Genomic DNA, 23099 nt, shown 5'->3' with positions numbered 1-23099 from the left:
AGATAAACAGGTCTATCTAGGATAGTGACGCTGTCTATCTGTTGTGTCTTATCTGTTTAATTATTTGCTAGAGTGACAATTCACAATTACCAGTTGTCCAAGTACCAAAATGTAGTATTGTTAAGGAATTTGGAACAAATTGAAGTCATTCAGCAATTATTCATTGAGTGCCAGCTTTGCTAGTGTAAGCCTCAGTACTAAATATTTAAGAATCTAAAATATTGTAAAGAAGCCATGCCTTCTTTATCTAATTAAAGATATTGAGCCAACTGGGCACCAATTATACAACTGGTTAGCCAATTATACAGCAGAATTCAATGTTGATATTGTTGTGTTGTCCTCCAATAAATTATGACTAGAGGAGACAAGACTGCAACCCAATTATATACACATTCAACTAGTTTTAATATGTTAAAGAATCTTTTTCTGGGAAGGTTAGAGTTTGGAATTTATCCAAAAGGGAAAAGGTTTTCCAACCGAAGAGAATAGTTCGAGTGAGAACACAGAGATGGGAATTCGCAAGGCTGGAAAGGCAGTGCTTTGAACTCTCGGATAAAAAGGATAGGCGAGAAACCAACAATTTTACTACTATTGGAAGGCGCAACATCCAGAACTCGTAAGGGAGAGAGTTTGGAATCTGTCTGCCACAGGGACAGTCCCACACACTCGCTGCAATTTATTAGTCATGAATATGAATAGACTTAAGGTTTTCAAATTAAAAGGTAAATATTACACTGGTAATGACACCGTCGTCCTCTCCTGTGTTACTGATTTTCAAAGATCAAAAGAGAAAAGAAAGAAATTCGAAAACTTGAACGGTAGAACGCGAAAACAGTCGAAAGATATAAATCCAATACACGAATAACCACTTGGGGGCGCGGGACTAAGTAGCTCCACTTTCCTTTGTCATAGCGGGAAAAGAGTAACCACGTCGGCTCGTTGGTCTAGGGGTATGATTCTCGCTTAGGGTGCGAGAGGTCCCGGGTTCAAATCCCGGACGAGCCCTGTTTTCCTTCCTTGATAAACTGCAAATTACGGAGTTAATTTTAGAATAGGTCACTAAACATAATAAATACTCCTTGGTGCGAAACACAAAACTGAACTTAGAGCACACTTTACATTCAAATAGCATTAAAAGACGTAGCGTGAGAACGTAGAAATGTTCCAACTTCGTTAATGCTCTGAAAGCGCCGTCGGAGGCGTGCGCGTGCCAGGGCCGCCGCGTGCGTTCCTGGGGCCCCCAGGCGTGGCTTACACATGCCCGCGCCCGCGCACGTGCACAGGACTCGCAGGAGGGGCCCGTGCCCCCCCCCCGCCCGGGACCCGCGCGCCCCCCCCGCCCGGGACCCGCTCTCCGGTTCACCCTGGGCCCGCTCCTCCGTGGCGCCCCCTGCCCACGTTTGGAGGTAGCGTTAGAGGGGTGTCCAGGACTCCGCACGAGGCATCTCTTTTCCAAGGCGTGTGCTTTAAAGGGTAAAGCAAATTTGACGCCTTGCTCTCCGACGTACAGTAACCGTATGTTGTACGAATTGATCTCATTCGGTCCCTTACTTGGCAAAATTAAGAGGATCAACATTCGAGCTCAGGGGACCAGAATACTTTCCTGTAAGCCTCTAAATGGGTTGTGGGAGGAAGAGAAGAAACTTTTTAAAATTTAGGATGTAGACAAAGAAAGAGAGGGAGGATAAAAAGCCTGGGCTCGTCCGGGATTTGAACCCGGGACCTCTCGCACCCGAAGCGAGAATCATACCCCTAGACCAACGAGCCGCTCTCAGCTAATGCGCTCCCGGCGCCTCACTTCAGCTTTAGCCCGCCCCTCGGCGCGGCTGACCGACCCCAGCGGCGACCCTTCCCCTGCGGCCCGGACCGCCCACGCTCCTAGCTCGGGCGCCGGGCCCGTGTGGCCCCGCAGAGGCGGCGCGGCAGCGCACGCGCATTTTGCGGGGCGGGCCAGGGCATCACCCAACCCTCGGGCTCCCTCCTCGGCCCGCGGCGCGCACCCGGTCCCAGAAGCCGCCGTCCCTGAGCCGGTCGCCCGGCCAGGCCCTCGGGCGCCGGGGCCCGGCCCTTGCGGGGAGCTCGCCGCCTGCGCTCAGCCCACCGGCCAGGCACGGAGGCTGCCGCGCGCCCCGCCCCCGAGACCGCCGGCGGGAGGGTCGGGCAGAGACGGCGAGGGATGCGGCTTGTCCCTGCCGGGAAGGAGTGATGGGGCGGAGGAAGCCCAAAGGAGAGTGCCCACAGCCAGCTTTTGTGGACGTTCATTATGGGATCACGCACTCTTTTAAGGGCTTTGCATCTGTTGAACTCACGGGCTGTCCATAACAGTCTGCCCCTTAGGTACTACTGTTATCCTCATTTTGCAATGAGGAAATTCGGGCCCAGAGAGGTTAAGTAGCTCACTTGAGGCCACACCTCGAGGAAGTGGCGGCGCCGGTATAGGACTACCGAGATCTTGAGAGGTGGGGTGAAGGGGCGGCATGAAAGGGGCTGGGGAGGAGGGAGCAGAGTGGGGCGCCTTGGTAGCTTGGAGCAGGGGAGCGCAGCGGCAGCGGGGTGGCCCTTCGCCTGGCGTCCCGCTCGCCACCCCGTATGCCCGCGCGCTGAGCGAGCCGCCCCGAGGCCCCGAGGCCCCGAGGCCCCGAGGCTGGGGGGTGGGGGGGTGGAGCGGAGCGCGGGTCTCGGCGCGCGTCTCCCCGGCGGCGCGCCTCCTGCTGGCTCGCCCTCCACCTCCGCGCGGTTCGGGGTCGGGTGCAGAGGCCCCTCATCCCCGAGCTGCCTTGAGTCCGGGGGAGACGGAAGCGCTGCTCTGTAGCCGGGTCAGGCAGGGCTCGAGGTCCAGGTGGCTTTTGCCTTGTCACCTTTTGAGAGCTCCCCTCGTGCACCCGCTCGTCTGCTCTTCCTCTCCTCCTCCGGATGCGGGCGGGCGCTCGGGGTGCCGCTCAAGGCTAGGTCAGGACCAGAGCTCGTGCCCTTGGGGAGTGTGACAGGGAAATACAAGTGAAAACACCTCAAAACAAACAGCAAAAGCTGCAAACCCTTTTGATAACCCATTCCGGCGACGTGGAGCTCCCCGAGCCGCGCTGCTCCCCGGAGGAGGAGGCCAGGCCTAAGGTGGGCAGCTCTAAGTCCTCTGTTTGCTTTGATCGTGTGTAAAAATTTTACCGACAACCCCCGCTTCTTGTCTGAGACGGCTCTCTTCCTCTTACTGAGCTGAGGTTTGGGAGCTGGATATTGCTTTCAACTCGCTCTTTTTGAGTTTGAGGATGGGTTCAGGGGTGAGGGTCGGGGAGGAGGAGCTCTCACCTGGGTGAGTCCCGAACAATCTGGGTCTTTCTCTCCTTTGAGACTGCGCCTTTGGTAGGGCCCCCTCTGCCTTGCCGGAGCTGTCTCCCACTCCTGGCATTCCCTCCACTCACCAGTGCCGTGAAAGATGGCAAAGCTGGAGACATTTCTCACCTTTGTCCGCGTGCCCCCTCAAGGTCTGTATTGTTAGCTGTTGCTGTTTTCTAATTTCCCACACCTGCTTTCCCATCTCTTGAAGTTGTTTGTAATGATCTCATACTATCCATCAAAATAATATAGCAATTTTCTTAATTATTCTTCTATTGTATGATACATAAGTGGTGTCTAACATTTCATTGATTTGTTCGATTGACCCATTCGTGTATATACTTTCCCCGGGTTTTATATGATTTCCTTAGGGTACTCCCAGAACTGGCATGGTCAAATGGGATGACCGCTTTCACGGCTCTCCTGCAATTCCATGCCAATGAGCTTGCCTTGGCTGGTTAGCAAGCAAGATGGAAACTGACGTGGAAGAAGAGGACAAGTGGCTCTCGGAGAACATTGAAACTCATGATTCAATCTTTTCATTTCCTTTAAGGGATTTGGTGGCATCAAAGCTTTTGAGAATGGTGGTAATGTTAAAAGTACTATTGAACATCATAATTTTGACTTGAGGTCAGATGCATGAGGGCAAAGATGAAATTAGAAAGAGTTGGTCCATTAGGAGGTGATTAGAATAACTCTGGGATGGTGTTATGGCTGATGCCTTGAAACTGTGAATGACTTTTTAAATCAGTTGTAGTGGGAGATTAGTGACTGTTTTATAACTAATGTTTGCTTGCCACTGAATTCTGACCCAACGTAGAGTTAAGTGGTGCAGACTTGGCTCTGACTTGGAATGGTCAGTCCTTGGAAGTGAGAATACAATTTAATCCTGTGGGTTTGCCATCCAGAGGAGTTCCCTTCCGGCTCACTTGGCACGCAGGCTGTGTGCTGAGCCTCACTTGCTGCCTGTGGGCTAGGCACCTGCAGGCCACGGCAGGTGTCGCAGCTGGTAGATTTGCTTCACCCACTGTAAGCCATGTCCTGATCGAAACAGAAACTTGGATCTGATGGAAAATTCGTGTCTTTTTCCAGTCTCCAGTCCACTATCCCACCAATACCTTCAGTTACATTTTACCAAGAACATTTCTATGTGATTTCCTTAACGATCCATTTTCTGAGGTTTATCCTATGCTTCCCCCTGAATTTTGCAATCCCTGAATCATCAGGAATGAATTTTTGGAGTTGCCTCAACCTTTTCATTTTTCATTCAAAAATTTTAAGTTTTGAGAGAGCATGAGGTCATAAAGGTGATAGGCATCTAAAGTCCAGATTGTGAAAAGAACTGCTTCCCGCCAGAACACCTTCATTCCCACCAGGGCATATACAGATCCTCTGCTGTATACAGAGTTGGTCTTGCTCTGAATCATATTGGGTGAATCAAAGAGGACAGAAGTGTAGTTTTCATGATCAAAATTGTGACCGTTTATGAAGACATGCTCATGATAGTATGTTACAAAAAAGAATGATACACAATTACAAATACTAAGTTCCCAGTTTTGTAACAACCAAGAATTAAAAACAAAACAAACATATATACATGCATTAAAAAACCAGAAGAAAATCCGGAAAATATTAACACTAGTTATCTCGAAGTAGTGGGATTATGAATAATTTTTTAATTACTTGAATTTTTTCTTTTCCTCCACAACTTTGCTAAAATAAGGATGTATTGCTTTTATAAAGAGACAAAAAAGGATAATTAACATATTTAAATCACAAAGAAAACAGGATTGTTAAAAGTGTATTTCCTTGTGCTTGGTGGAATGAAAAGAGACAGAATTAGAGGCAATGCAGCGCAGCCCCTTTTGCACTTTCCCACCCTGACTGCTTCCGGGAGTTGTCAACAAGACTGTTACTGTCACTCTGAGGGGCCAGGTGCAGCCATGATGGGGAAGTGCCTGGCACCATCCAGCACCCATGGGTTCCATAGATAGTCCAACAGTAGTGACTAGTGTTTGAGGTCTTATTATTTTCTTGGAGGGGAATGAGTATCTCGCTCTTGGTAACACCCATTCTTTGAGTGCCAACCATATAATCATTCTAGAATCTTATTACTGAATGCTGGTTACAGTGCAGTTCAGTCCTCTCACTCTTTAAAACAGAAGCAGTTGATCAGTGTGATAACTAACATTATAGGTTTCCCTAAGTTAAAATAATGCTCTCAAATTTTATGCAAAACTGCACCAGCAAGGGCCAGAGTCACTACTTACAGGTGTGTGGGGAGTGTGGGGGGGGGGGGGGGGGCGGGTCAGGGTTAGCCTCCTGTTCGCCCTCTTCCTGCTGCCTCCCTCATAACATCTCCCTGGCTGTGCCAGGACCAGGGGGTTGCAACTCCCACGGAGAAGCCCACAAGTTTGCAGAACTGGCAGGAGGGGTCAGAAGTCTCCCTGCTCCTATTTTTGAGGTGGGCGGTTTTACGCTTGTGGCTCCCTTTTCACCATAAGGCATGTAACAGGTTGACCTCCTCCTCCTCCTCTGAAGAGCCTCAAAGAATCACAGTTTCCTGCCCCGTTTGACCACAGGGGAGCCTCTCCAGAAGTCCCATAGCTCTCCTGGGATTTGAGGGCGGCAGTGGAATAATGGTCTTCTCAGCATCCATAGCGACTCTGGTCAGCACGTCACTGGGCTGAGTGGGAGCCTGGGTTGCCCCAAGGAAGATAGGGAAGCCTGAGAAGTGTGTCTCCTGCCCTAGACTTTTGTGCACTCTGCTCTTGTTTTCCAACCTCCCTGGGGAGAGTTTCAAGAAGCAACAGAACCCAAGGTGTGATGAAGCAGGAGGATCAAACTATTTCCTCTCTCAGGAGCACTGGCACTTTGATCGGGAAGGAAGACTGAAGCCAGGGCAATCAGTTGCTACTTAGGACACTTCAGGCATCTGGTATCAAATAAGCGGAGTGTTGGGCAGCGATGAATGTTGAAAATAATCCTATTCCAGCTCTGAAGTCAGTGCAGTCATTCATTACTTAACACGTTGAGTGAGCACCTACCATGCGTGAGGCACTGTGCACAATGAAGAAAAACACACACCCTGACTGCACCCTCATGGAGCTCCAGGCCGTATCTGGACACAGCAACACGGTGTTACACAAATCATGAGACTGGTTTTCTCTGGGAGCTTATGAAAACTAATACAGTTCTATTTGAGTAGCGCTTGAATTTTGCTCAGTGTCCTTGACATCTTCATAAGTCACCTGGTCATGCATCATACAGAGACATTCTGTTCATACTATTTTCACCTGGCCCATGGAGAAAACGTTGACAAAAACTAGTTGGCGTTAAACAAAATGTAATTTTTTAGCAAACAATGGACAGTAATTTGGCTTCAGGTATTGCCCTGTTGGAGACATCTATCATGTTTTTTGCCTACCCAGCATCATTTCTTTTGGTCACAGCACCCCAATTTCACCTTGAGGCGCCCGTTGCTCCTATTCCCAGGGCATTGATTGACTTACCGAGCCCCTAGCTCCAGGAGAGAGCACATGATCTGGGCCCAGCCAATCTCTTGGTCATAACGACTGGTTCAGGTATGGACACAGGATCCACAAGGGGCCTATAGAAAACCTTTGCAATTTTCCCCCATAGTCATTGGAAAAGAATCAGCTCTTTCCATTGGGTTTGCAGGCTGGAAAGAGCCTGCTTAAGAACACGGCCAAGATGAGGAAAGCAGAGAATAACAAAGAGAGATTTCTGACATTGTTGGAGTGATTGTGTTTAGGTCTATCCACAGATTTTTAATTTATATGATTTAGTGTATAGGTAGAGAGAGATTCTTGGATGTAGTTCTGTCTTTCATCAGCCAATCTGAGTCGGGCTCCTTTCATGAGCAGAGGAAGGTCCTCATTCATTCAACCGTATTAAACTTTTACACTTCCAAGAGCACCGAATCAGAAGATGATGATGTACTCGTTGCCTGACCACTCGTTGATTCCTTTATTTGACATATACTTATTGAGCTTCTAGTCCACTGGTCATAGACCAAAACCAGTATGGCCAAGTGGGCCTTGTTCAGGGTGACCCCAGTGAGGAGAGGGGCATTCTGAGGCCCTGGGGCCTCTCTGATCAACTGGGCACCCCATTCCACCTGCAGCTGAAACAGCATCCCAGCCTCTTTGAAGTATTGGCATATCCCTTCAAAGCATCCCTAAACTTTTCTTCTTGCTCCCTCTCTGGAGAAAGGAAGGACACTTGAAAAATCAAGCTGGATTACAAGGAAGTGGATGAATGATTCTGATTCGTTATCCTGTAGCTGTGAAGAATCGCGTTTTCTTTGAAGCCTGTTAAGGAGGCCTGAAAGAAACAAGGTCCCCCAGGCCTGGCGAGGACCTCGTGCTACCTAAGACAGAAATGGGCTTCTTTAGTCCCCACTGTCAGCCATGCGGACGCCGCACCTCATCATGGTCGCCTCCGGAAAGTGGAGCTATAAACAGCCAGGCTGCAGCCCCCCCGGGAAACGGTTCCTGCCAAAAGCCCCCTGTGCTGACAACCCCTGGGAACGGGGCCTCTGTTTTTCACAAAATAGATCAAATAATGTGCTTAATAGGGAACTAGGGGAGATGGAAAGGTACTCTGACACCATCAAGCATGCTCCTTCAGCATCAAATTTTTGTCATTTTTTTATTGCTCCTTTCTCATCTGCTACTCTAAGGTTTAGACCCTCGAGAAGAAAAACAGAGTTTTATTTTCACACCTACATCCCATGCTTTCTCTTCTGTTCCTTTTTCAAGTAAGAGAAAGTGGCAGATTTACCCTTTCATCACACACCCTCACAATCATGTACACATTCACAAAACTCTTGCCTGGATATGTATGTGTGTACAAACAACCCCAAGACACAGAAATAAAATCATGTATTGTTTAGGGGCATACATCTCTGTAGATAGATAGGTAGATAGATGATAGGTAGGTAGGTAGGTAGGTAGATAGATAGATAAAGGGATAGATGATAGAGAGATAGATATACATGATATAGGCCTCAAAATATCTGACACACACAAATCTCCAAAATTCTGCTAAAACTAAAAGCTTATTATAGTATTGGGCTTGACTAGGTTACAAGTTTTAGAAGATGTGTTGTATTTAAAAATAGTATTGAAAAATACATATATCCCAAATATTAATATTATCCTGGAGTTAGGAAAACTGTAAATGGGATGAGAAAATTGAGGTATCCTTGGTGACATAAGGTCTTTTAGTCTGGGAGACAATTTTCTGAGGTCAGGATAGGGTGTGGTCTAACAGACCTCCAGGAAAACACCTGCTCCACCTACCAAACCAGCACGACGAGACAGTGAAATACTCAGATCTGAATAAGGATCAACCCTGAAGATGAAACATTTATTCGGATTAACATCTTTCAGCAGGAGTGCACGAAGAGAGGAGAAGACACAAGTTAAGGAAGGGGAGTCAGGCCCCCTGTTCCTTGCAAAACAGCCTGCACTCTGCAGACAGAACATTAAAGCCAGAGCTGCCAGTGCGAGCCGACTGAAGACCCCAACCCACTCCTGAGTCGGGAAGGAGAACTTGGGCTTCCATCAAGAGCAGCTTCCCCGGGCAGCAGGAAGGATGCCTGCACATCTCAACACTCAAAGCACCTCCCAGGAAACTGCTAATCCATGCTCGAGGCCAGCTTGTGGAGGTGCGAACTTCATCCTCACACGGTGAATCAGAGGGCAGGCGTTGTTCAGGTACCACTGCCCTGCTTTCAGGATGAGGATAGGAAGCAGAGCTGTGAAACCTCCTGACAGCCTGCCTCTGCCTGGGAGATGCTCCCTGTGGCCTCTTCCTCCCTGGCAGAAGCAGGCCAGCTGAGCCAGTCACCTCCCATGGTAGTCATCAACAAGAAAACTAGGGGACAAAAAGCTCCTATTGCTGGAACAGACACATATTTTTTAATGTTTCAATAATTTTCTCTTCTAGTCCAATGTTTTAAAAATTGGCTGGCCAGTTCAAATTTGGACCTAGCAGGAAGTTTGTCTCCGGGTCTTGATACAATTTAAGATCTTCTGTAACTTATAGGACTTATATTTTCAGCAATACTATTTTCTTTTGTTTCTGGCCACCGGAAATTAGCTTTTACTTACATCTGAGAACTGTAAAGACTTTGAACATCAAAAAGGCTATCACTTTACACAAACGAAGTCTGATAAGCTAAATCAGAGTCCAGTTCCGAGGTCAGCGGAGGGGTCAGTGGATGCGGCCAGGACCCAGCCCTGCAGGTTGACAGTATCCCAGGGAGTTGTCACCACAGGAAATTGCTTTAAATAAGATTTTTTTTTGTTTTTTTTAACCAAGTCTACCAAGTGACACACACTCAAGCTGATAAAAGTCTGCTGCCCTCAGATCCAATCTCTGTCTGCGGACGGCATAGAGGCCAGGAAGCAAATACCCTGCATCTTCAGGGGGCTCCAGACCCTCCTCCTAGGCTGCTTCTGCGATGGCTTCATCTGCTGCTGCTCCTACTGTTGCTGCTGCTTCCAGAGAGACGTCTCCAGCAGCTTCATCACGGGCACAATGAGCTCGTCCTCACATTTTAGTGTCCTGGACAGGGGTGTCTTCCTGTGAACAGAGGAGGAAAGAATGAATTAGGAAGACAGTGGGGAAATCCTGACACTCGGCATATGTCCTTGGGGATGGCAGATCAGGCAGTAATAGTAATGGTAATGGTAATAATCATGCTCTGTGCCTGACATAGTTTGTTACGTGCATCAACTCATTTATTCCTCACAAAACCAATGACTTGGGTACTTCTAGTAACTCTGTTTTACAGGTGAGACAGTTAAGGCAGAGAGAGTTTAAGCGACTTCCCTTAGGTCACACAGCTTATAAGTGGTGGAGTCAGGGCCCAGAGCTTGAACCCTCAACTATTAGGTGATACTGCCCATTTCTTGATGGCTGGCTTCCCATGTCCTCCGTGCCCTAGGACTTACCTACTCACTCCTTCCCACTCAATTTCATCTCCTGAAACACTGCTCAAGAATCTTTGGCAGCATAAAAATGGAAAAAGAACAGAAAGACATGAAAATAAAAGACTTGAGTAAAGGACAGGAAAATAGCTATGTATTCAACATTCATTCAAAAGGTATGACTTTTAGCTCCTTCTCTGCAAGGAGCCACACGAGGCCTCAGCACCACCAGTTCTCTAGCTGTGAAGTGGAGACGTTCGCAAGTGTGTGCACTGAGCAAGGCGGTAGGTGACACGGGCTGCCCTGGTGGACTAGATGAGTGTGAGGAGCTGCGCAGCTCTCTGGGGGCTTTGTCATGGGGCAGTCAGGGAAGGCCTGCGGAGGACAGGGATGCAGTGAGAGGACTTCTAGGTCAGTGAGATGGCCCAGCCAGCTGAGAGCAATCTCACTGGGGGTGCAGGCACTGGGGGGTGGGGGGGCGGCAGGAGCCGGTGACAGGATGTGTTGCCTACTGTGGAATGGTGGGTGGTGTAGGCTGCCTGGAGCCCTGGACCCCTCAGGGGGGACAGGTGAAGGCTGGGCACAGTGGCAAAGTTCGGCACGCAGAGGGGTGTGAACTCGACTTTCCAACGGGTTTTGGGTAGGAGAGCAGACAACCGAGATGGCATTTTCAGGAAGACGAATTTGGTGCTAATGTGGAGGGAGGGTCTGGAGACCAGGAATTCCATTAGGCATGAGTTGTGACTGTAGAGATAAGAAAGAAAGGGTAGTGCTGGCGTCACAGCAGCGGAGATGGAGACGGGGAGAGAGAGAGGAAGTGAAAGCTCCCACGTGAGAAATCTCATGAGACCTGGGAGGGATGAGGTATGGAGGTAGAAGAAATGGAACTGCCTCATTAGCAGAGATGGGCAAGTATAGCTAAGGTATTTTGGGTTTCAGTTGACTGTAGGTGAAGAGACAGAGTGAGTAGGATGAATTTGGTTCTGGAAATGTTGAGTGTGAGGCACTGGCGGGCCTCCCAGTGGGGAGGTCTGCTGGTGTGTGGTCGGGACCCCGGCCAGGCTGGCACTGAGTCAGGAGTGGTCCGGAGGTGACGGTGAGGTCAGGTTTAGGAATCATTCAGAAAACGTGATGGCTGAAGCCTGCGAGTGAGAGCCAGAGGAGACTGCCAAGGTCAGAATGTGGCGGCTCTTTAGGAGGCAGAGAGGGAGGAGGGGCCGGGGCAGCCTCGCCAGACAGAGGCGAAGGGAGGGAGGTGGTTTCCAGGGCAGGCCGCCAGCGTCAGCTGCTCCGCAGAGGTGAGGGTGAAGAGAACCAAGACATGACCAGTCTTTGGGGGCTGGGAGGGCATTTGTGAGCTTCAAGATCATTGATAAGAGTGAAATCACGAGGGGGAAACAAATGAGAGGGAGACAGAGAAGATGGTGTGTATGGGGTTGGGGGGCGGGGCAGAGGTTCTTCTTTAGGATTGGAGAGATCGAGCATGTTTGTAGGCAGAAAGGGGTGAGCTAGCAAGGAGCCTGAAATACAGAAGAGAAACCAAATAGGAAATTCTTACTCTATTCCACCACTTAAAATGCACAGACACACCCCCCAAATGTCCAGAAAATGGTATCGGGGGGAAGCTAGAGCACAGCAGATGAGGGGCTCTGTGTTGTCAAGGAGAAGGGGTCTCTCCTCCGAGTCACCGGAAGAGGAGACGCAGAGAACGAGGAAGGCGGCCAAGTGGCTGGTCTTCCTTTCAGTCAAACAGGTGAGGTCATCCGCAGAGCGGGAGAGGATGTCAGGTGCAAGTGCGAGGAATATGGGAGGAAAGAGGACGGCAGACGTGCAGCGAGAGGCCTCCGGCAGCAGTGAGGATGGGTGCGACTCAGCCGGGTCGGTAAGGGTTTGGAGAAGATCCAGGCAGCAGGGTCTTGTGAATTCCACCAATGACATGCATAAGTCTTGGCAGAGAAGGTGGGTATGAGAGGGACTTAGCTTTGGGGGGCAATACAGGAAGATGGAGCAGGTCAGGGGTGAGAGGCAGATTAAGAAACAGCAGGACAGCACTTAAGTGGTGCCACGAGGTCCCTGAGGTCCCTGGGGGGAGGGACCTCAGTGAAGGGCAGTTTTGACGGTAAGGGAGGGGTTGAGGTGGGAATGCAGGGGAGTGTGGCCCCAAGAGAAGTGAGAAGGGATAAAGGCCGAGAAATGAGTCTCAGGGACCTGCCCAGTTAACGGGGAGGGAGAAGAAAGAAGAGAGCAAAGTAAACACTTAGTTACAAAGTCAGGAGAAGGGGCTGTCCCAGCTGAAGTGAGGGAGAAAGGAGCTTCAAACCAGATGTGGCAAAATCAAGGAGCATGGCCTGGAAAAGCAACTGCACCAGGCCATTAGGGAGTCAGCACTTACTGTCAGTACTAAAAAGTCTTGGATGTGACATCAGAGCATCTGGAATGTCTCTGTTTGGATGAGTCTGTCTCCGGCATATGTGAGGGTCCTAGAAGGTACTGGCTACGGAATGAGTGAGAAACACTTGTTCCATTTATTTACAGTGTTAGAGCTGGGTCGTATTCAGTGCCCTCTTTCCAGCGCTACTTTTCCTATAAACAGAATCCTAAGTGCTGTGCTTTGGTATGTCCAGCCTGCACCATGATGGAAATTCCCAAGATGGCTCATTTCTTTAAGCATGAAATGTTAACATACTCGTGAGGGGCAACATAACAGCAAGTTAATCCTTTATAGTATTTCACACATCTGATGCCTTCGGCCCACTTAGGAAACCTTGCCCTGCTTCCTCTTGAAGAATCAATTGCTCCATCCTTTGTACTTCACACAGCACTGCAGTTCCCAGGCAGAATCAGTTATTCTACTGTCTTGTCGTTATTTTTATTTGTTTGTTTGTTTATGCCTCCGTCTTTTTCATCTGTGAGCCCCCAGTAACTAACACGGTGCTGGAGATAACTGTCGAATGCAACCATCATTAGTTTATCTGAGGAATCGATTTCTACCATCAAAGGACAAGATGTGGCTTAGATCATGGGGCTGGACAGCGGTCTCTTAGTGCCTCTGCCGGATCAGGAAAGACCTGGGACGGGCCTGGGGGGCCCTGGGAAGCCCGTGACCCTCTCACTGGGGAATCCTTTTGCAGCACTGCCTGAGGCATTTTGGTGCTAACCTTGCGCAGGCTGGAGAGGGACGGAAGAGGACTGGAGGCCACGCCTCCCCAAGATGAAATAAATTATGCAGGTGGGCATAGGTGCTTTGTGAAGCAGTTTATTCCAATGACTGGAGCTGGTGTCCATCATGTCAACACCGAGCTCTGTGACCTTGGACAACTCCTGTCCCGTCTTGTAGACTCAGTTTCTTTCTCTCTAAGACCAGGGGGTTGGGCTAAGAGCATCAAAGTGTTGCATCTCAGTGATGGCTAAGGAGAAGGAAAAGCGTGGAGAGATGGTGAGTGGAACTACTCTTTCTCCACCTGGGCTTCCTGTTTGGGAGAAGAACGCTTCTGAGGGTGCTGGGCATCTCGTCCTCGTGCCAGGGCCATGTCAGGTGAGGAAGATGAAGCAGTAAGGCTCAAAATGAAGCAGTAAGGCTCAAGAAATTTCCAGTGAGCCTGCCCCAAAGATCCTGGAGCTTCTCCAGGAAGCCTTCTCTACCTGAGACCTGCCTGAAGCTTTTCAACCAAGGATCGAGGCGGCGGTTTTTTTTTTTTTTTTTTAAAGATTGGCACCTGAGCTAACATCCGTTGCCAATCTTTTTTTTTTTCCTTCTTCTCCCCAAAGCCCCCCAGTAGATAGTTGTATATTCTAGCTGTGAATGCCTCTGGCTGTGCTATGTGGGACGCCGCCTCAGCATGGCCTGATGAGAGATGCCATGTCCACATCCAGGATCCAAACCGGGGAAACCCTGGGCCACTGAAGTGGAGTGCGCAAACTTAACCACTCAGCCACGGGGCCGACCCACCAAGGTGGCTTCTTAACCCTTCAGGACTGGAAGATGAAGCCAGTGAGATGGGAAGGTCTCCTGGAAAGGCAGGCACCTCCTAGCCTGAAAGTAAGATGAGGGAACCACTGGCAGGTGACTATGTGGCTCCATTCTCATAAAGGAGTAAGGGTTTGGGGCATGCATTTGCCTTCTGGAGACTTGGTGGCTATCTCCAGGCTAACAAGATCAGATTGCTCATTTAGAATGGATGGTATTGCGGCTGGCCCGGTGGCGTAGTAGTTAAGTTCACATGCTCTGCTTCAGCGGCCAGGGGTTCGAGGGTTTGGATCCTGGGTGCAGACCTACACACTGCTCATGAAGCCATGCTGAGGTTGTGTCCCACATAGAAGAACTAGAAGGACATACAACTAGGATATACAACTATGTACTGCGGCTTTGGGGAGAAAGAAAAATAGAGGAAGATTGGCAATAGTTGTGATCTGAGGGCCAATCTTCCTCACCCAGAAAAAAGGATGGTGTTGAAGAAATCTGAATCATCTTTGTCTAATAGCCCAACCAGAGAGGTCTGAGTCATATGTCATGAGTCTTTGGGACCCACACATTCTTCTCCCCAATCTGGTTTGAGTGGGAATAAATGTGAGAACCCCTGGGGAGCCCCTACAAACACATCAACCCCTCTTATGTCTGTAGCTGTATCATTAAAGATGATTTCTTTTGGGTCAAGCAGTTTTCTCTTTTCTTTTAAAATTCATTCATGCACTCAACAAATTTTTTTTTAAGGACCTACAATGGTCCAGCTTCTGTAGCAGGTACTGGGGATACAGTGGGGAAAAGAGTCAAGAGAGATCATAAAGAAGTAAACAAGAGAATTTCAAATAGTGATACGTTCTAAGATGACAAAGTGGAATGGTGGGAGAGAGTAACCGAGGGGGTGGTGGTTTCCTTTGGTTTGGGTGGTCTAGACAGACTTAAGTGAGGAGGGGCCTCTTGACTGAGATCTGAAGGAAGCGGCCATGTGAGGATTAGCAGGAGGACTGTTCCAGGTGGAGGGGGCGGCAAGGATAGAGCTCTGAGGGGGATGAGCTCCAGGTACTGGAAGAACAAAACACCATCAGCGTGGCTAGAGCACAGCGAGGGGAGAAAGAGAGCCAAGGGGAGCTGGGCAGCACCCCCCACTGCACATGCAGGGCCTCACAAAGGGTTTGGGTTTTATTTTGAGTGCACTAGGAAGCCAGAGGACAAGGGGGTTGTATCCCCCCAAAAGCTATGTCCAATCCTAACCCATGGTACCTGTGACTATGACTTTGTTTGGAAATGGGATCTTTGCAGATGTAATTAAGGATCTCAAGATGAGATCATTCTGGATTTAGGGTGGGTCCTACATCCAATGACTGGTGTCCTTATAAGAGAAAAGAAGGGGACGTTTGAGACACACAAATACCGATGGAAAGACCACGTGAAGACAGAGGCAGAGGCTGCAGTGATGTGTTCACCAGCTGTGGATGCCAAGGGTTGCTGGCCACCAGCAGAAGCTGGAAGAGGGGAGGACCGATGTCCGAGGGTTGCTGCCAGGAGTAAGGGGACAGGCACGGAGCAGTCTCCCTCCTAGCCTCCAGAGGGAAGCAAGCCTGCCAATACCTTGATTTGGAGTTCTGGCCTCCAGAACTGGGAGAAAATACATTTCTATTGTTTTAAGCTGCCAATTCTGTGGTAATATGTTATGGTCTGCCCTAAGAAATTAACACAGGAGGTGAGTAGTTTTAGCAATGAGTCCATGACCTAAACACACATACCCACAACACCGAAACTCTCTGGTTGTTGTACAGAGAATGGACTATGCAGGCAGAAAGTGGCAGCAGGAAGCCCCATCAGAGGCTAATGCAGAGGAAGCTGATGGTGGCCTGAGTGAGTGAGTGAGTGAACAACGGAAAGGGAAGGGGACCCTGGAGGGTGACTTGTTGAGGAGAGGGGTGGGACATCCAGCTCTTCCTGTGGAACTTCCTAGTCTTGGCAAGGCTGGTTCTGCTCCTGAAGCAGAGGTAGGTGAATGATGATGGGCGCCCCAGGAGTGGTGGGGAGGGGTGCTGCCCAGCTGCCACGTTGGGGCCCAGCCCTCCTGCTCCTCATGTGCACTGGGAGTCCAGCGCCCGGGTGTGGATGGATGGAACACGGAGCCGCCTTCCAAATGCCGCCCTGCCCCGAAGCTTCTCCAACTCGCCTGTGCTCGTCCCACACACTGTGCCTCCTCCGCCAGGGCTCCGGCTTCCCCCGGAGAGCCCCTGCCCAAGGCCACACCTGGCCCTCCTTCACGCACCCTAGGGCTGCTGCCCGCAGGTGCCCGGGTCTGCGAGTCTTTTAGGGAAAGGAGCACGCCTTCTCCCTCTGAGTCCCTTCAGCAGCAGCCAGCCCAGGGCTGCCTCACAGGATGTCTGTGGGCCTCAGCGGCGGAGCTGTGCCCAGGCGGGGTCGCTCCTTACACACCCAGGGTGCACCAGACCTCCAGTCAGCGAGAAGCCAGAGGGCATGAGACACACTTCCCTCTCTTGTCCTCTTGTCCCCTCCCCATCAGCGACCCCTGTCTCAGCCCAGTGCTGTTGTTACTGCACACTGAGCTGCTCTGTGAGGGACTGTGAGGAAAGGGCATGTGGCAAAGGCACACGCTGGCACTAGCCCTGCCCTCCCCGGGTGGACCCCCGGCCACCTACCTCTGTCCTGGGGACCTCACTGCTGGTTTCCGGCTGGGCCTGGCTGGTCTCGGGGCGGCAGCCCGGCTCAGGACTGGGCCCCTCCTCTGGCATGTCCTCGCCTTCCCCCTGCTCCGGGCTGTGGCTGCCCTCTTCTCCTGCAGAGGGACGTTGGGGGGCCTCCTCCCCCGCGGCCCCCTCCCTGGGCCCCTTGTCGTCTTGGCTGTCTTGCGCGGGCTCCCCTGCTTCATCTCCTGCCCTCTCCTCCGTCTCCTCTGGAGCCTTCTCCGCCTGCTCTGCGGCAGCTCTGTCCTCCGGGGGGCCCGCACACCCCTCCTCCACCTCCGGGGCCTCCTCCCCGGAATTCACGGCCGTCCCCGGCTGCGGGGCTTCCTCGGGGGCCCGGCCCTTCTCCTCCTGCTTCTCTGTCCCACTGGACGTCCTCCTCAGAGGCGGCTTCTCCTGGGACCCCAGGCTCTTCCTTGCTTCCTTTCCCGCTGCCCCCTCGCTGGGCGGAGGCGATCCTGGGGACCCCGGGGCCGCGCTCTTGGTCAGGAACACCTCGTCTCCATTCTCTTCCTTGGCACCATTCTCCTGGGATGGCTCGGTGGCCCTGAGATTTCCCAGGTCCCCACAGTCCGACTGGGACCTTCGGAACCGCCTGGAGGGAGGGCGCCTTTTGATGGAGCCCCTGGTCCGCACCTGGAAGAGAGTGTGACGCGGAATCATCCACAACCTGTAAAAAGACCCGGAGGAGGACTGCGTGTTCTTCCCGCGTTGGTCTAAACACTGCTTCACAGGCCGGCCCCGGGGTCATTTGCTTTTGTAGGGGAAGGGACCATTATTTGCTATATATGACAGCCCTGTGGGATGGTGAAATTACATGGGAGCCTGCAGACTTTTGTCTCGTGAAGATGAAAATGCTCTCCATCCAGTAAAAAAACAACCTGTGATTTTACTGCCCTGTAAAACATTAATCGGTTTGGTGTCTAATTTAGCAATTTTATTCTAACATGTGTTCTTTTCAACCACCTATAAGTAACCGTTCTTCAAATGTTCTTTGAGTGAGCTTTACCATCTTACAGGTTTCCTCATAAATTGACAACTTGAATAAAACCCATCTCTATTTTGTAAAAGTCATATTTTAACATTTTGAAAATTAGACTTTGACAAAGGTGAACCCAACAGACAAGAGGGTTAGGGCTTGCGGGCGACCTGGCCCTGGCACAGGGACCTCATGGATGCAGAGTTGGACAGCTGGTGACCAGCTCCCTCCCTTCCCCCAGATGGCCCTTCCTGCCCCCCACCCCACACAGCTGACTGACCCCGGGAGAGCTGAGTAGCCAGAGTCTTGCCTTCTAGGAGTCAGGTCCACCACTATGGGAGGCCACATCTTAGGAGCACCCAGCGGAGCTGGTGCACAGCATTTCCTCTCTGGGCAGTGTGTGAATCTCAGAATCCGGCCTCACCTCGGCCCACTGGACTTTGTCCGAAGCTCAATGGAAATGTTTATATTGCTGCCCTACTTTACTGAAGTGAGGTGTCTTGTAAAACTTTATATGTAAACTACATCTTATTTTTGTAAATCTTAAATGTTATTTTTGTAAATCTTATTTTCCCACTGGCTTGAGTTTTCGTATTTATCACACCTACTTCCATCTCAGAGGTCTGGAATAGATACTCGGTTTATAAGAGCTTCTGGGACTTTGCTGAGATGAGCGTGGGCCAGCCTGCAGGCTGTGAGGCCCTCCCCGTCCCGCTCCACCCCCTGTCAGCAGCTCAAGCCTGCCCCATCCCTTCCTTACCATCAGTTTGTTTCCTTAGGCCCACCTGTTTCTACACATTTGACCTTTTTTCCCTAGATGGATTTTCCAGAAGGGCCCCGAAGATCCCGCTCTCTCCATCCTTAATTCTAAAGTCACATCCATTTGCCATCCCCGGCATCAGAGCCCCTTAACTCCCCACCGCTGCCCGGCCCTGGCCCAGATTTGCTGGGTACCTGCTGGGACTGCACCTCTGCTTCCCACCTCCGCCTGGGAGGGCCGGGGCTCTGAGGAAAGCCCGCATGAAGTATCAGGGTGGCATCTACAGAAACCAGCCCTGCCATACATCCTTTTGCAAAGGGAACACTTTAGATGACCTTTAACTGAGGCAAGATGCAGCACGAGCGACTTGAGCCCAGAGTGAGACACTTCAGACCATTCACATGAGGCCAGGACAAGGGGTTCCGGATCCTTGTGCCCCTGCCCGCCCTTCTGCGTGAATCGCTGATCACCCCATCAGCTCCTGACTTTCTGTGGAGCTGGGATCAGTCCCGACTTCCCACCCATCTCCCCACAAAGGATGGAGCACTCCACCCCGAGGCCTGCCTTTCGGGTGGTGAGTGGCACAGTTACAGGAGAGGAGATGAGGGAGGCAGGCCTGGTAGAGGGGTGATCTTAGGTCAGCGATCACTTGCAAAGAAGAGGAGAAATTTCCTTTCTGTTAAAAACCAGATCTGGACCAGCCCAGTGGCATAGTGGTTAAGCTTGCATGCTCCTCTTTGGTGGCCTGGGGTTCACGGGTTCGGCTCTTGGGTGCAGACCTACATACTGCTCATCAAGCCCTACTGTGGTGGTGTCCCACATATAAAATAGAGGAAGATTGGTACAGCTGTTAGCTCAGTGACAATCTTCCTCAAGCAAAAGGAGGAAGATTGGCAATAGATGTTAGCTCAGGGCCAATCTTCCACACCACAAAAAAAAAAACACAAAAAAACCCCAAAAACCAAAAACCCAGCTCTGACTAAAGTTGAAATGTATCCTCCTTTCTCAAGGACAACAACAGGGCAGAGATAATTCAGCCTGTTCCAGTGCCCACATTTCCAGAGACACACCACAATGCTTTGGAGCCAGACATCACCTTATTGTAACAGGGCAGGTGACTGCCTTCAGGAGGCTGGTCGAAGCTGACGGGCACCTCCTCTGACTCGCTGGGCCGAGACCGCACGCCAGGGCTGCTGGGGGTAGAAGGCGGGCTGTGAAATGGTGACACCGCGGCCTTGAGTCCAGGACTCTTGGGTGAGGCCCCAGGCAGCAGGGCCGCTGGATCAAAGGCTAAATTGGCCTGTTGAGAAGAGACGAGACATTGCAAATGGGGGTGAAGAGAAGGTGAGAGTTTCCACTTTAGCTTGTTGGTTACCGGGCCTCAGAGCTGGTTGGGACAAGGTACCACGAGGCTTTATGAGTTACCTCCCAACCAGTTATCCATTATCACATTATGTCCTGCTCTTGTAATCATTGCCTAGTCAACCCATCGCCTGCTGCTGGCTTACCACTAGCCGCGTTCCAGAATGCCCAGAAAGTCCTGCTTTGCATCCAACAAAAATGCCCTGGAATGGCCTCAACTTACAGACAAAGAGCCCAAGATAGGATCTCACAGTAAGTTAGACCCCTATCACCTTTCTTGTCAGGGTCAGTCGTAGTCACTGCTCGCTGGATGCCCACTGCTGCTGGGTGCGTGCAGTATCTCCCTCCACAGCGACCCTACTGTCCAGTTTTGTTTGTATTGCACAAATTAGGAAAGCGGCTAAGAAATCTGCCCTGGGATGCAAGCCAGGTCTGTCCCTCGAGCCTTGTTGGTAGAGGGCAAGAGTGGGGGACACAGCAGGCTGCTGAGGCCTTCCAGGAGGGAGCCGCAGTGTAGGTGAAACCAGATTAAAATGAACCCTACGGGCAAGCAAAGGGGAGCGGTTACCCAAAGGAAACCGAGGCCTGAGGGAGTCCTGAGTTTGGGGGGGAGGAGGTGGGTGGTCCACGATCCACCCCACTCCAACAGAGGTGCTGGTGGTGCAGGCAGGTGTCTAGAGCACCCAGATCCTCTTTAGTGGCATCAAGGGGTACTTGCTCCTCCAGCATTTCCAAATCATCGCACAGCTGCGTCCTCCGGACCAGGGCAGAGGGCAGCACGGCCTCCCAGGGAAGGGGCCAGGCCAGAGGGGCAGACAGACAGCGCAGTGGGAGGTACAGGGGCTGCACAGCGACACACCGGACTCCAAATGTCGCATCTGTCACTTAACAGCTGTGTGGCCTTCAGCGAGTCCTGACCTCCAGAGTCTTTTAGGATCTGGTCCCCATTACTCTCTCCTGTGGCTACCTGACTCACACCCCACACTCACACCCTCGCCTCCCAGACTCCCCTGGGCGCCACCCTACCACCACCCTATCGCCAGCCAAAGCTCTTGTCCCAGAGGACTCCTACATGAACTTTAGGACTTGCAGGCGACAGAGCATTAGAGATGTTTAGGGAGGTATTCATATTTCCATTGTGACTTCAAGGAAGAACTTATACACAGACAAGACGAAGTAACGGTAAGAATTAAAATTACAAAAGTTAAATAGCAACTCTGTGAGCCCAAGCCATGTCAAAAAGCAGCACACGGTGGGTACCAAGGGACGGTTTGGACCAGAGGCCGTGGGAGCTGATGCACTGGGATGGCTCAGGGGCTTCACGGCAGAGGGGACTTGACGGGGCATTAACAGAGATCCTCCTCCCCTCAACTTCAGCTGGGAAGTTCCCTCTGTAAGACTGATGGCAAATGAAATGAACCTCGGTAGTCAGCAGAAAACTGGAACTTCGAATTATAGACTACGCGAGTGGAGAAAAATCAGTTTATTAACTCATCCGATAGACTATTTAGAAGAAAAATCTAGCCGATGATGCATTTCTTAGTTCTTTCTCCACATATTCATAACAAAGTAAAGTTCCTATGGGATTTGGCCAAATTGTCATACTATCACTGACACTCTTAATGAGATTAAACAATTGGAGATTAAAACCTCATTCTTAAGTTGCTGTGTTTCCCAAAGAGGCTCATTAATGACTGGAAAGGGGAGTGAAACCAAGACTGCAGGTCCGGAGCGTTTGGGAAGTAATTTCTGGCACTTGGATAAGGGCTGTGCTGGGCTGCAGGGAGGCAGGGAAGGGGGTCCTGGGCTAGACCCCTCGGACGGCTGCTGGGAGGGATGTCTGAGTTCCGGGGCCCCTTCTGGGAGCTCCCTGTTACGTGTAAGGGAGCCCTGCAGCCTCCTAGGGTGACGGGCAGCCCCACTCCCTGCCTGCAGTGGGGGGCTGGGGGTGGTACTCAGGGCTTCTCAGTAGGAATTAAACTTCAGGGAAGACTCCTCTCCACCCTCCGCAGGGGAGGCTCAGGGCCAGAAACCAAGGATGCTGCCCTTAACCCCAAATTAGGCTGGGGCCAAATCCCTGGGCTCTCGGGTCACTGGGGACCGCAGAGGCTGTGGCTACTTGCGTTGCGCACTAATAACGGCTTCAGAACAAAGCTGACAAGCCAATTTTCTTAGTTAGGCCCAGCCGGGAGGACACAGTGCATAAGAGCTCGGCTGTTCTCCTGGCCAGCTGCACAGAGACTGTGGTGAAGGCTGCAGCGTCTTCCAAAGGCCCTACCCAAACGGAGCATGCCTACCCTCCTCTGCGCACTAGCTCATGCTGTTCCCACCAGGAGCACCTTCCTCCCTCTCTTCCAGCCATCCATTCTTAAGGGCCGACTCTGGGTATGGGTGTTTCAGAAAGCGTTCTTCACTTCCTCCTGCCCAGTCCACTCTCCTCCTGCTCTAAGATTCTAGAGCAGTGGGTCTCACCTCGGGGGAGGTGGGCTGTGATTTTGCCCCCTGGAGACATTTGGTAATGTCTGGAGACACTTTTCCCTGTCACAACCTGTTGGAGAGTGCTCCCGGCATCTAGTGGGCAGGGACCAAGGATGCTCCTAAACATCTCGCAATGCAAAAGGCAGCCCCACCCCCACAACAAAATTACCCAGCCCAAATAATACCAAAGTTGAGAAACGCTGGTCTGGAGAGTAGGAGTTGGGGAGTCACACACCATCGAGATCTCTGGCATGGACTCTCCGATTCGTCTTTTATCGTACATGTGTGAAAATCTTGCCTCCCCAACAGGACTGTGAACTCAAGCACACTGTCTTCCACTTCATTTACACTCCCAGGAAAGCCAGGCCGGCTGCGGGCACATGCTGAGGGCTCCGGGCACACAGCGGATGGGTGGAGAGGAAGGGCAGAACACTTTCCAAACGACGAACTGGGCCGGGTCAGAGCAGCTGAATTTCAGCCCTGTGTGAGGCTGACGTGGTTTGCGGCTGCATTCAGGCCTTGGGGGAGAAGACCCAGGTATTCCTGG

At 51.1% G+C, this 23099-nt stretch overlaps 1 protein-coding gene and 2 non-coding genes across 5 annotated transcripts in view; 1 reads left to right on the top strand and 2 right to left on the bottom strand.

Annotated features, from left to right (window-relative positions):
- Window positions 1-933: 933 nt before the first annotated feature.
- TRNAP-AGG (transfer RNA proline (anticodon AGG)) lies at window positions 934-1005 on the top strand. The gene has a single exon. It is a non-coding gene; the product is annotated as a tRNA-Pro (tRNA).
- Window positions 1006-1695: 690 nt separating this feature from the next.
- On the bottom strand, window positions 1696-1767 carry TRNAP-CGG (transfer RNA proline (anticodon CGG)). Its single transcript has one exon. It is a non-coding gene; the product is annotated as a tRNA-Pro (tRNA).
- Window positions 1768-8697: 6930 nt separating this feature from the next.
- The window catches only part of RCSD1 (RCSD domain containing 1), a 60048-nt gene continuing 45646 nt past the window's right edge, over window positions 8698-23099 (bottom strand). For 2 of the 3 annotated variants that reach the window (XM_046683052.1, XM_046683050.1), the window contains 3 exons: window positions 19809-20012; window positions 16929-17609; window positions 8698-9945 (listed from right to left, as the gene is read on the bottom strand). In XM_046683052.1, coding sequence (XP_046539008.1) covers window positions 9913-9945; window positions 16929-17609; window positions 19809-20012 — 918 coding nt within the window. In that variant the 3' untranslated portion in view covers window positions 8698-9912. Of the gene's footprint in view, window positions 9946-9972; window positions 10368-16928; window positions 17610-19808; window positions 20013-23099 lie in introns of those variants that run through there. The other variant, XM_046683051.1, reaches the window with a different exon arrangement.

This window comes from Equus quagga, chromosome 13 (assembly GCF_021613505.1).
Source record: "Equus quagga isolate Etosha38 chromosome 13, UCLA_HA_Equagga_1.0, whole genome shotgun sequence".
Taxonomy (NCBI): domain Eukaryota; kingdom Metazoa; phylum Chordata; class Mammalia; order Perissodactyla; family Equidae; genus Equus; species Equus quagga.
The sequence above is the reverse complement of the archived record's forward strand: the minus strand, read 5'-3'. Positions and strand labels throughout refer to the sequence as shown.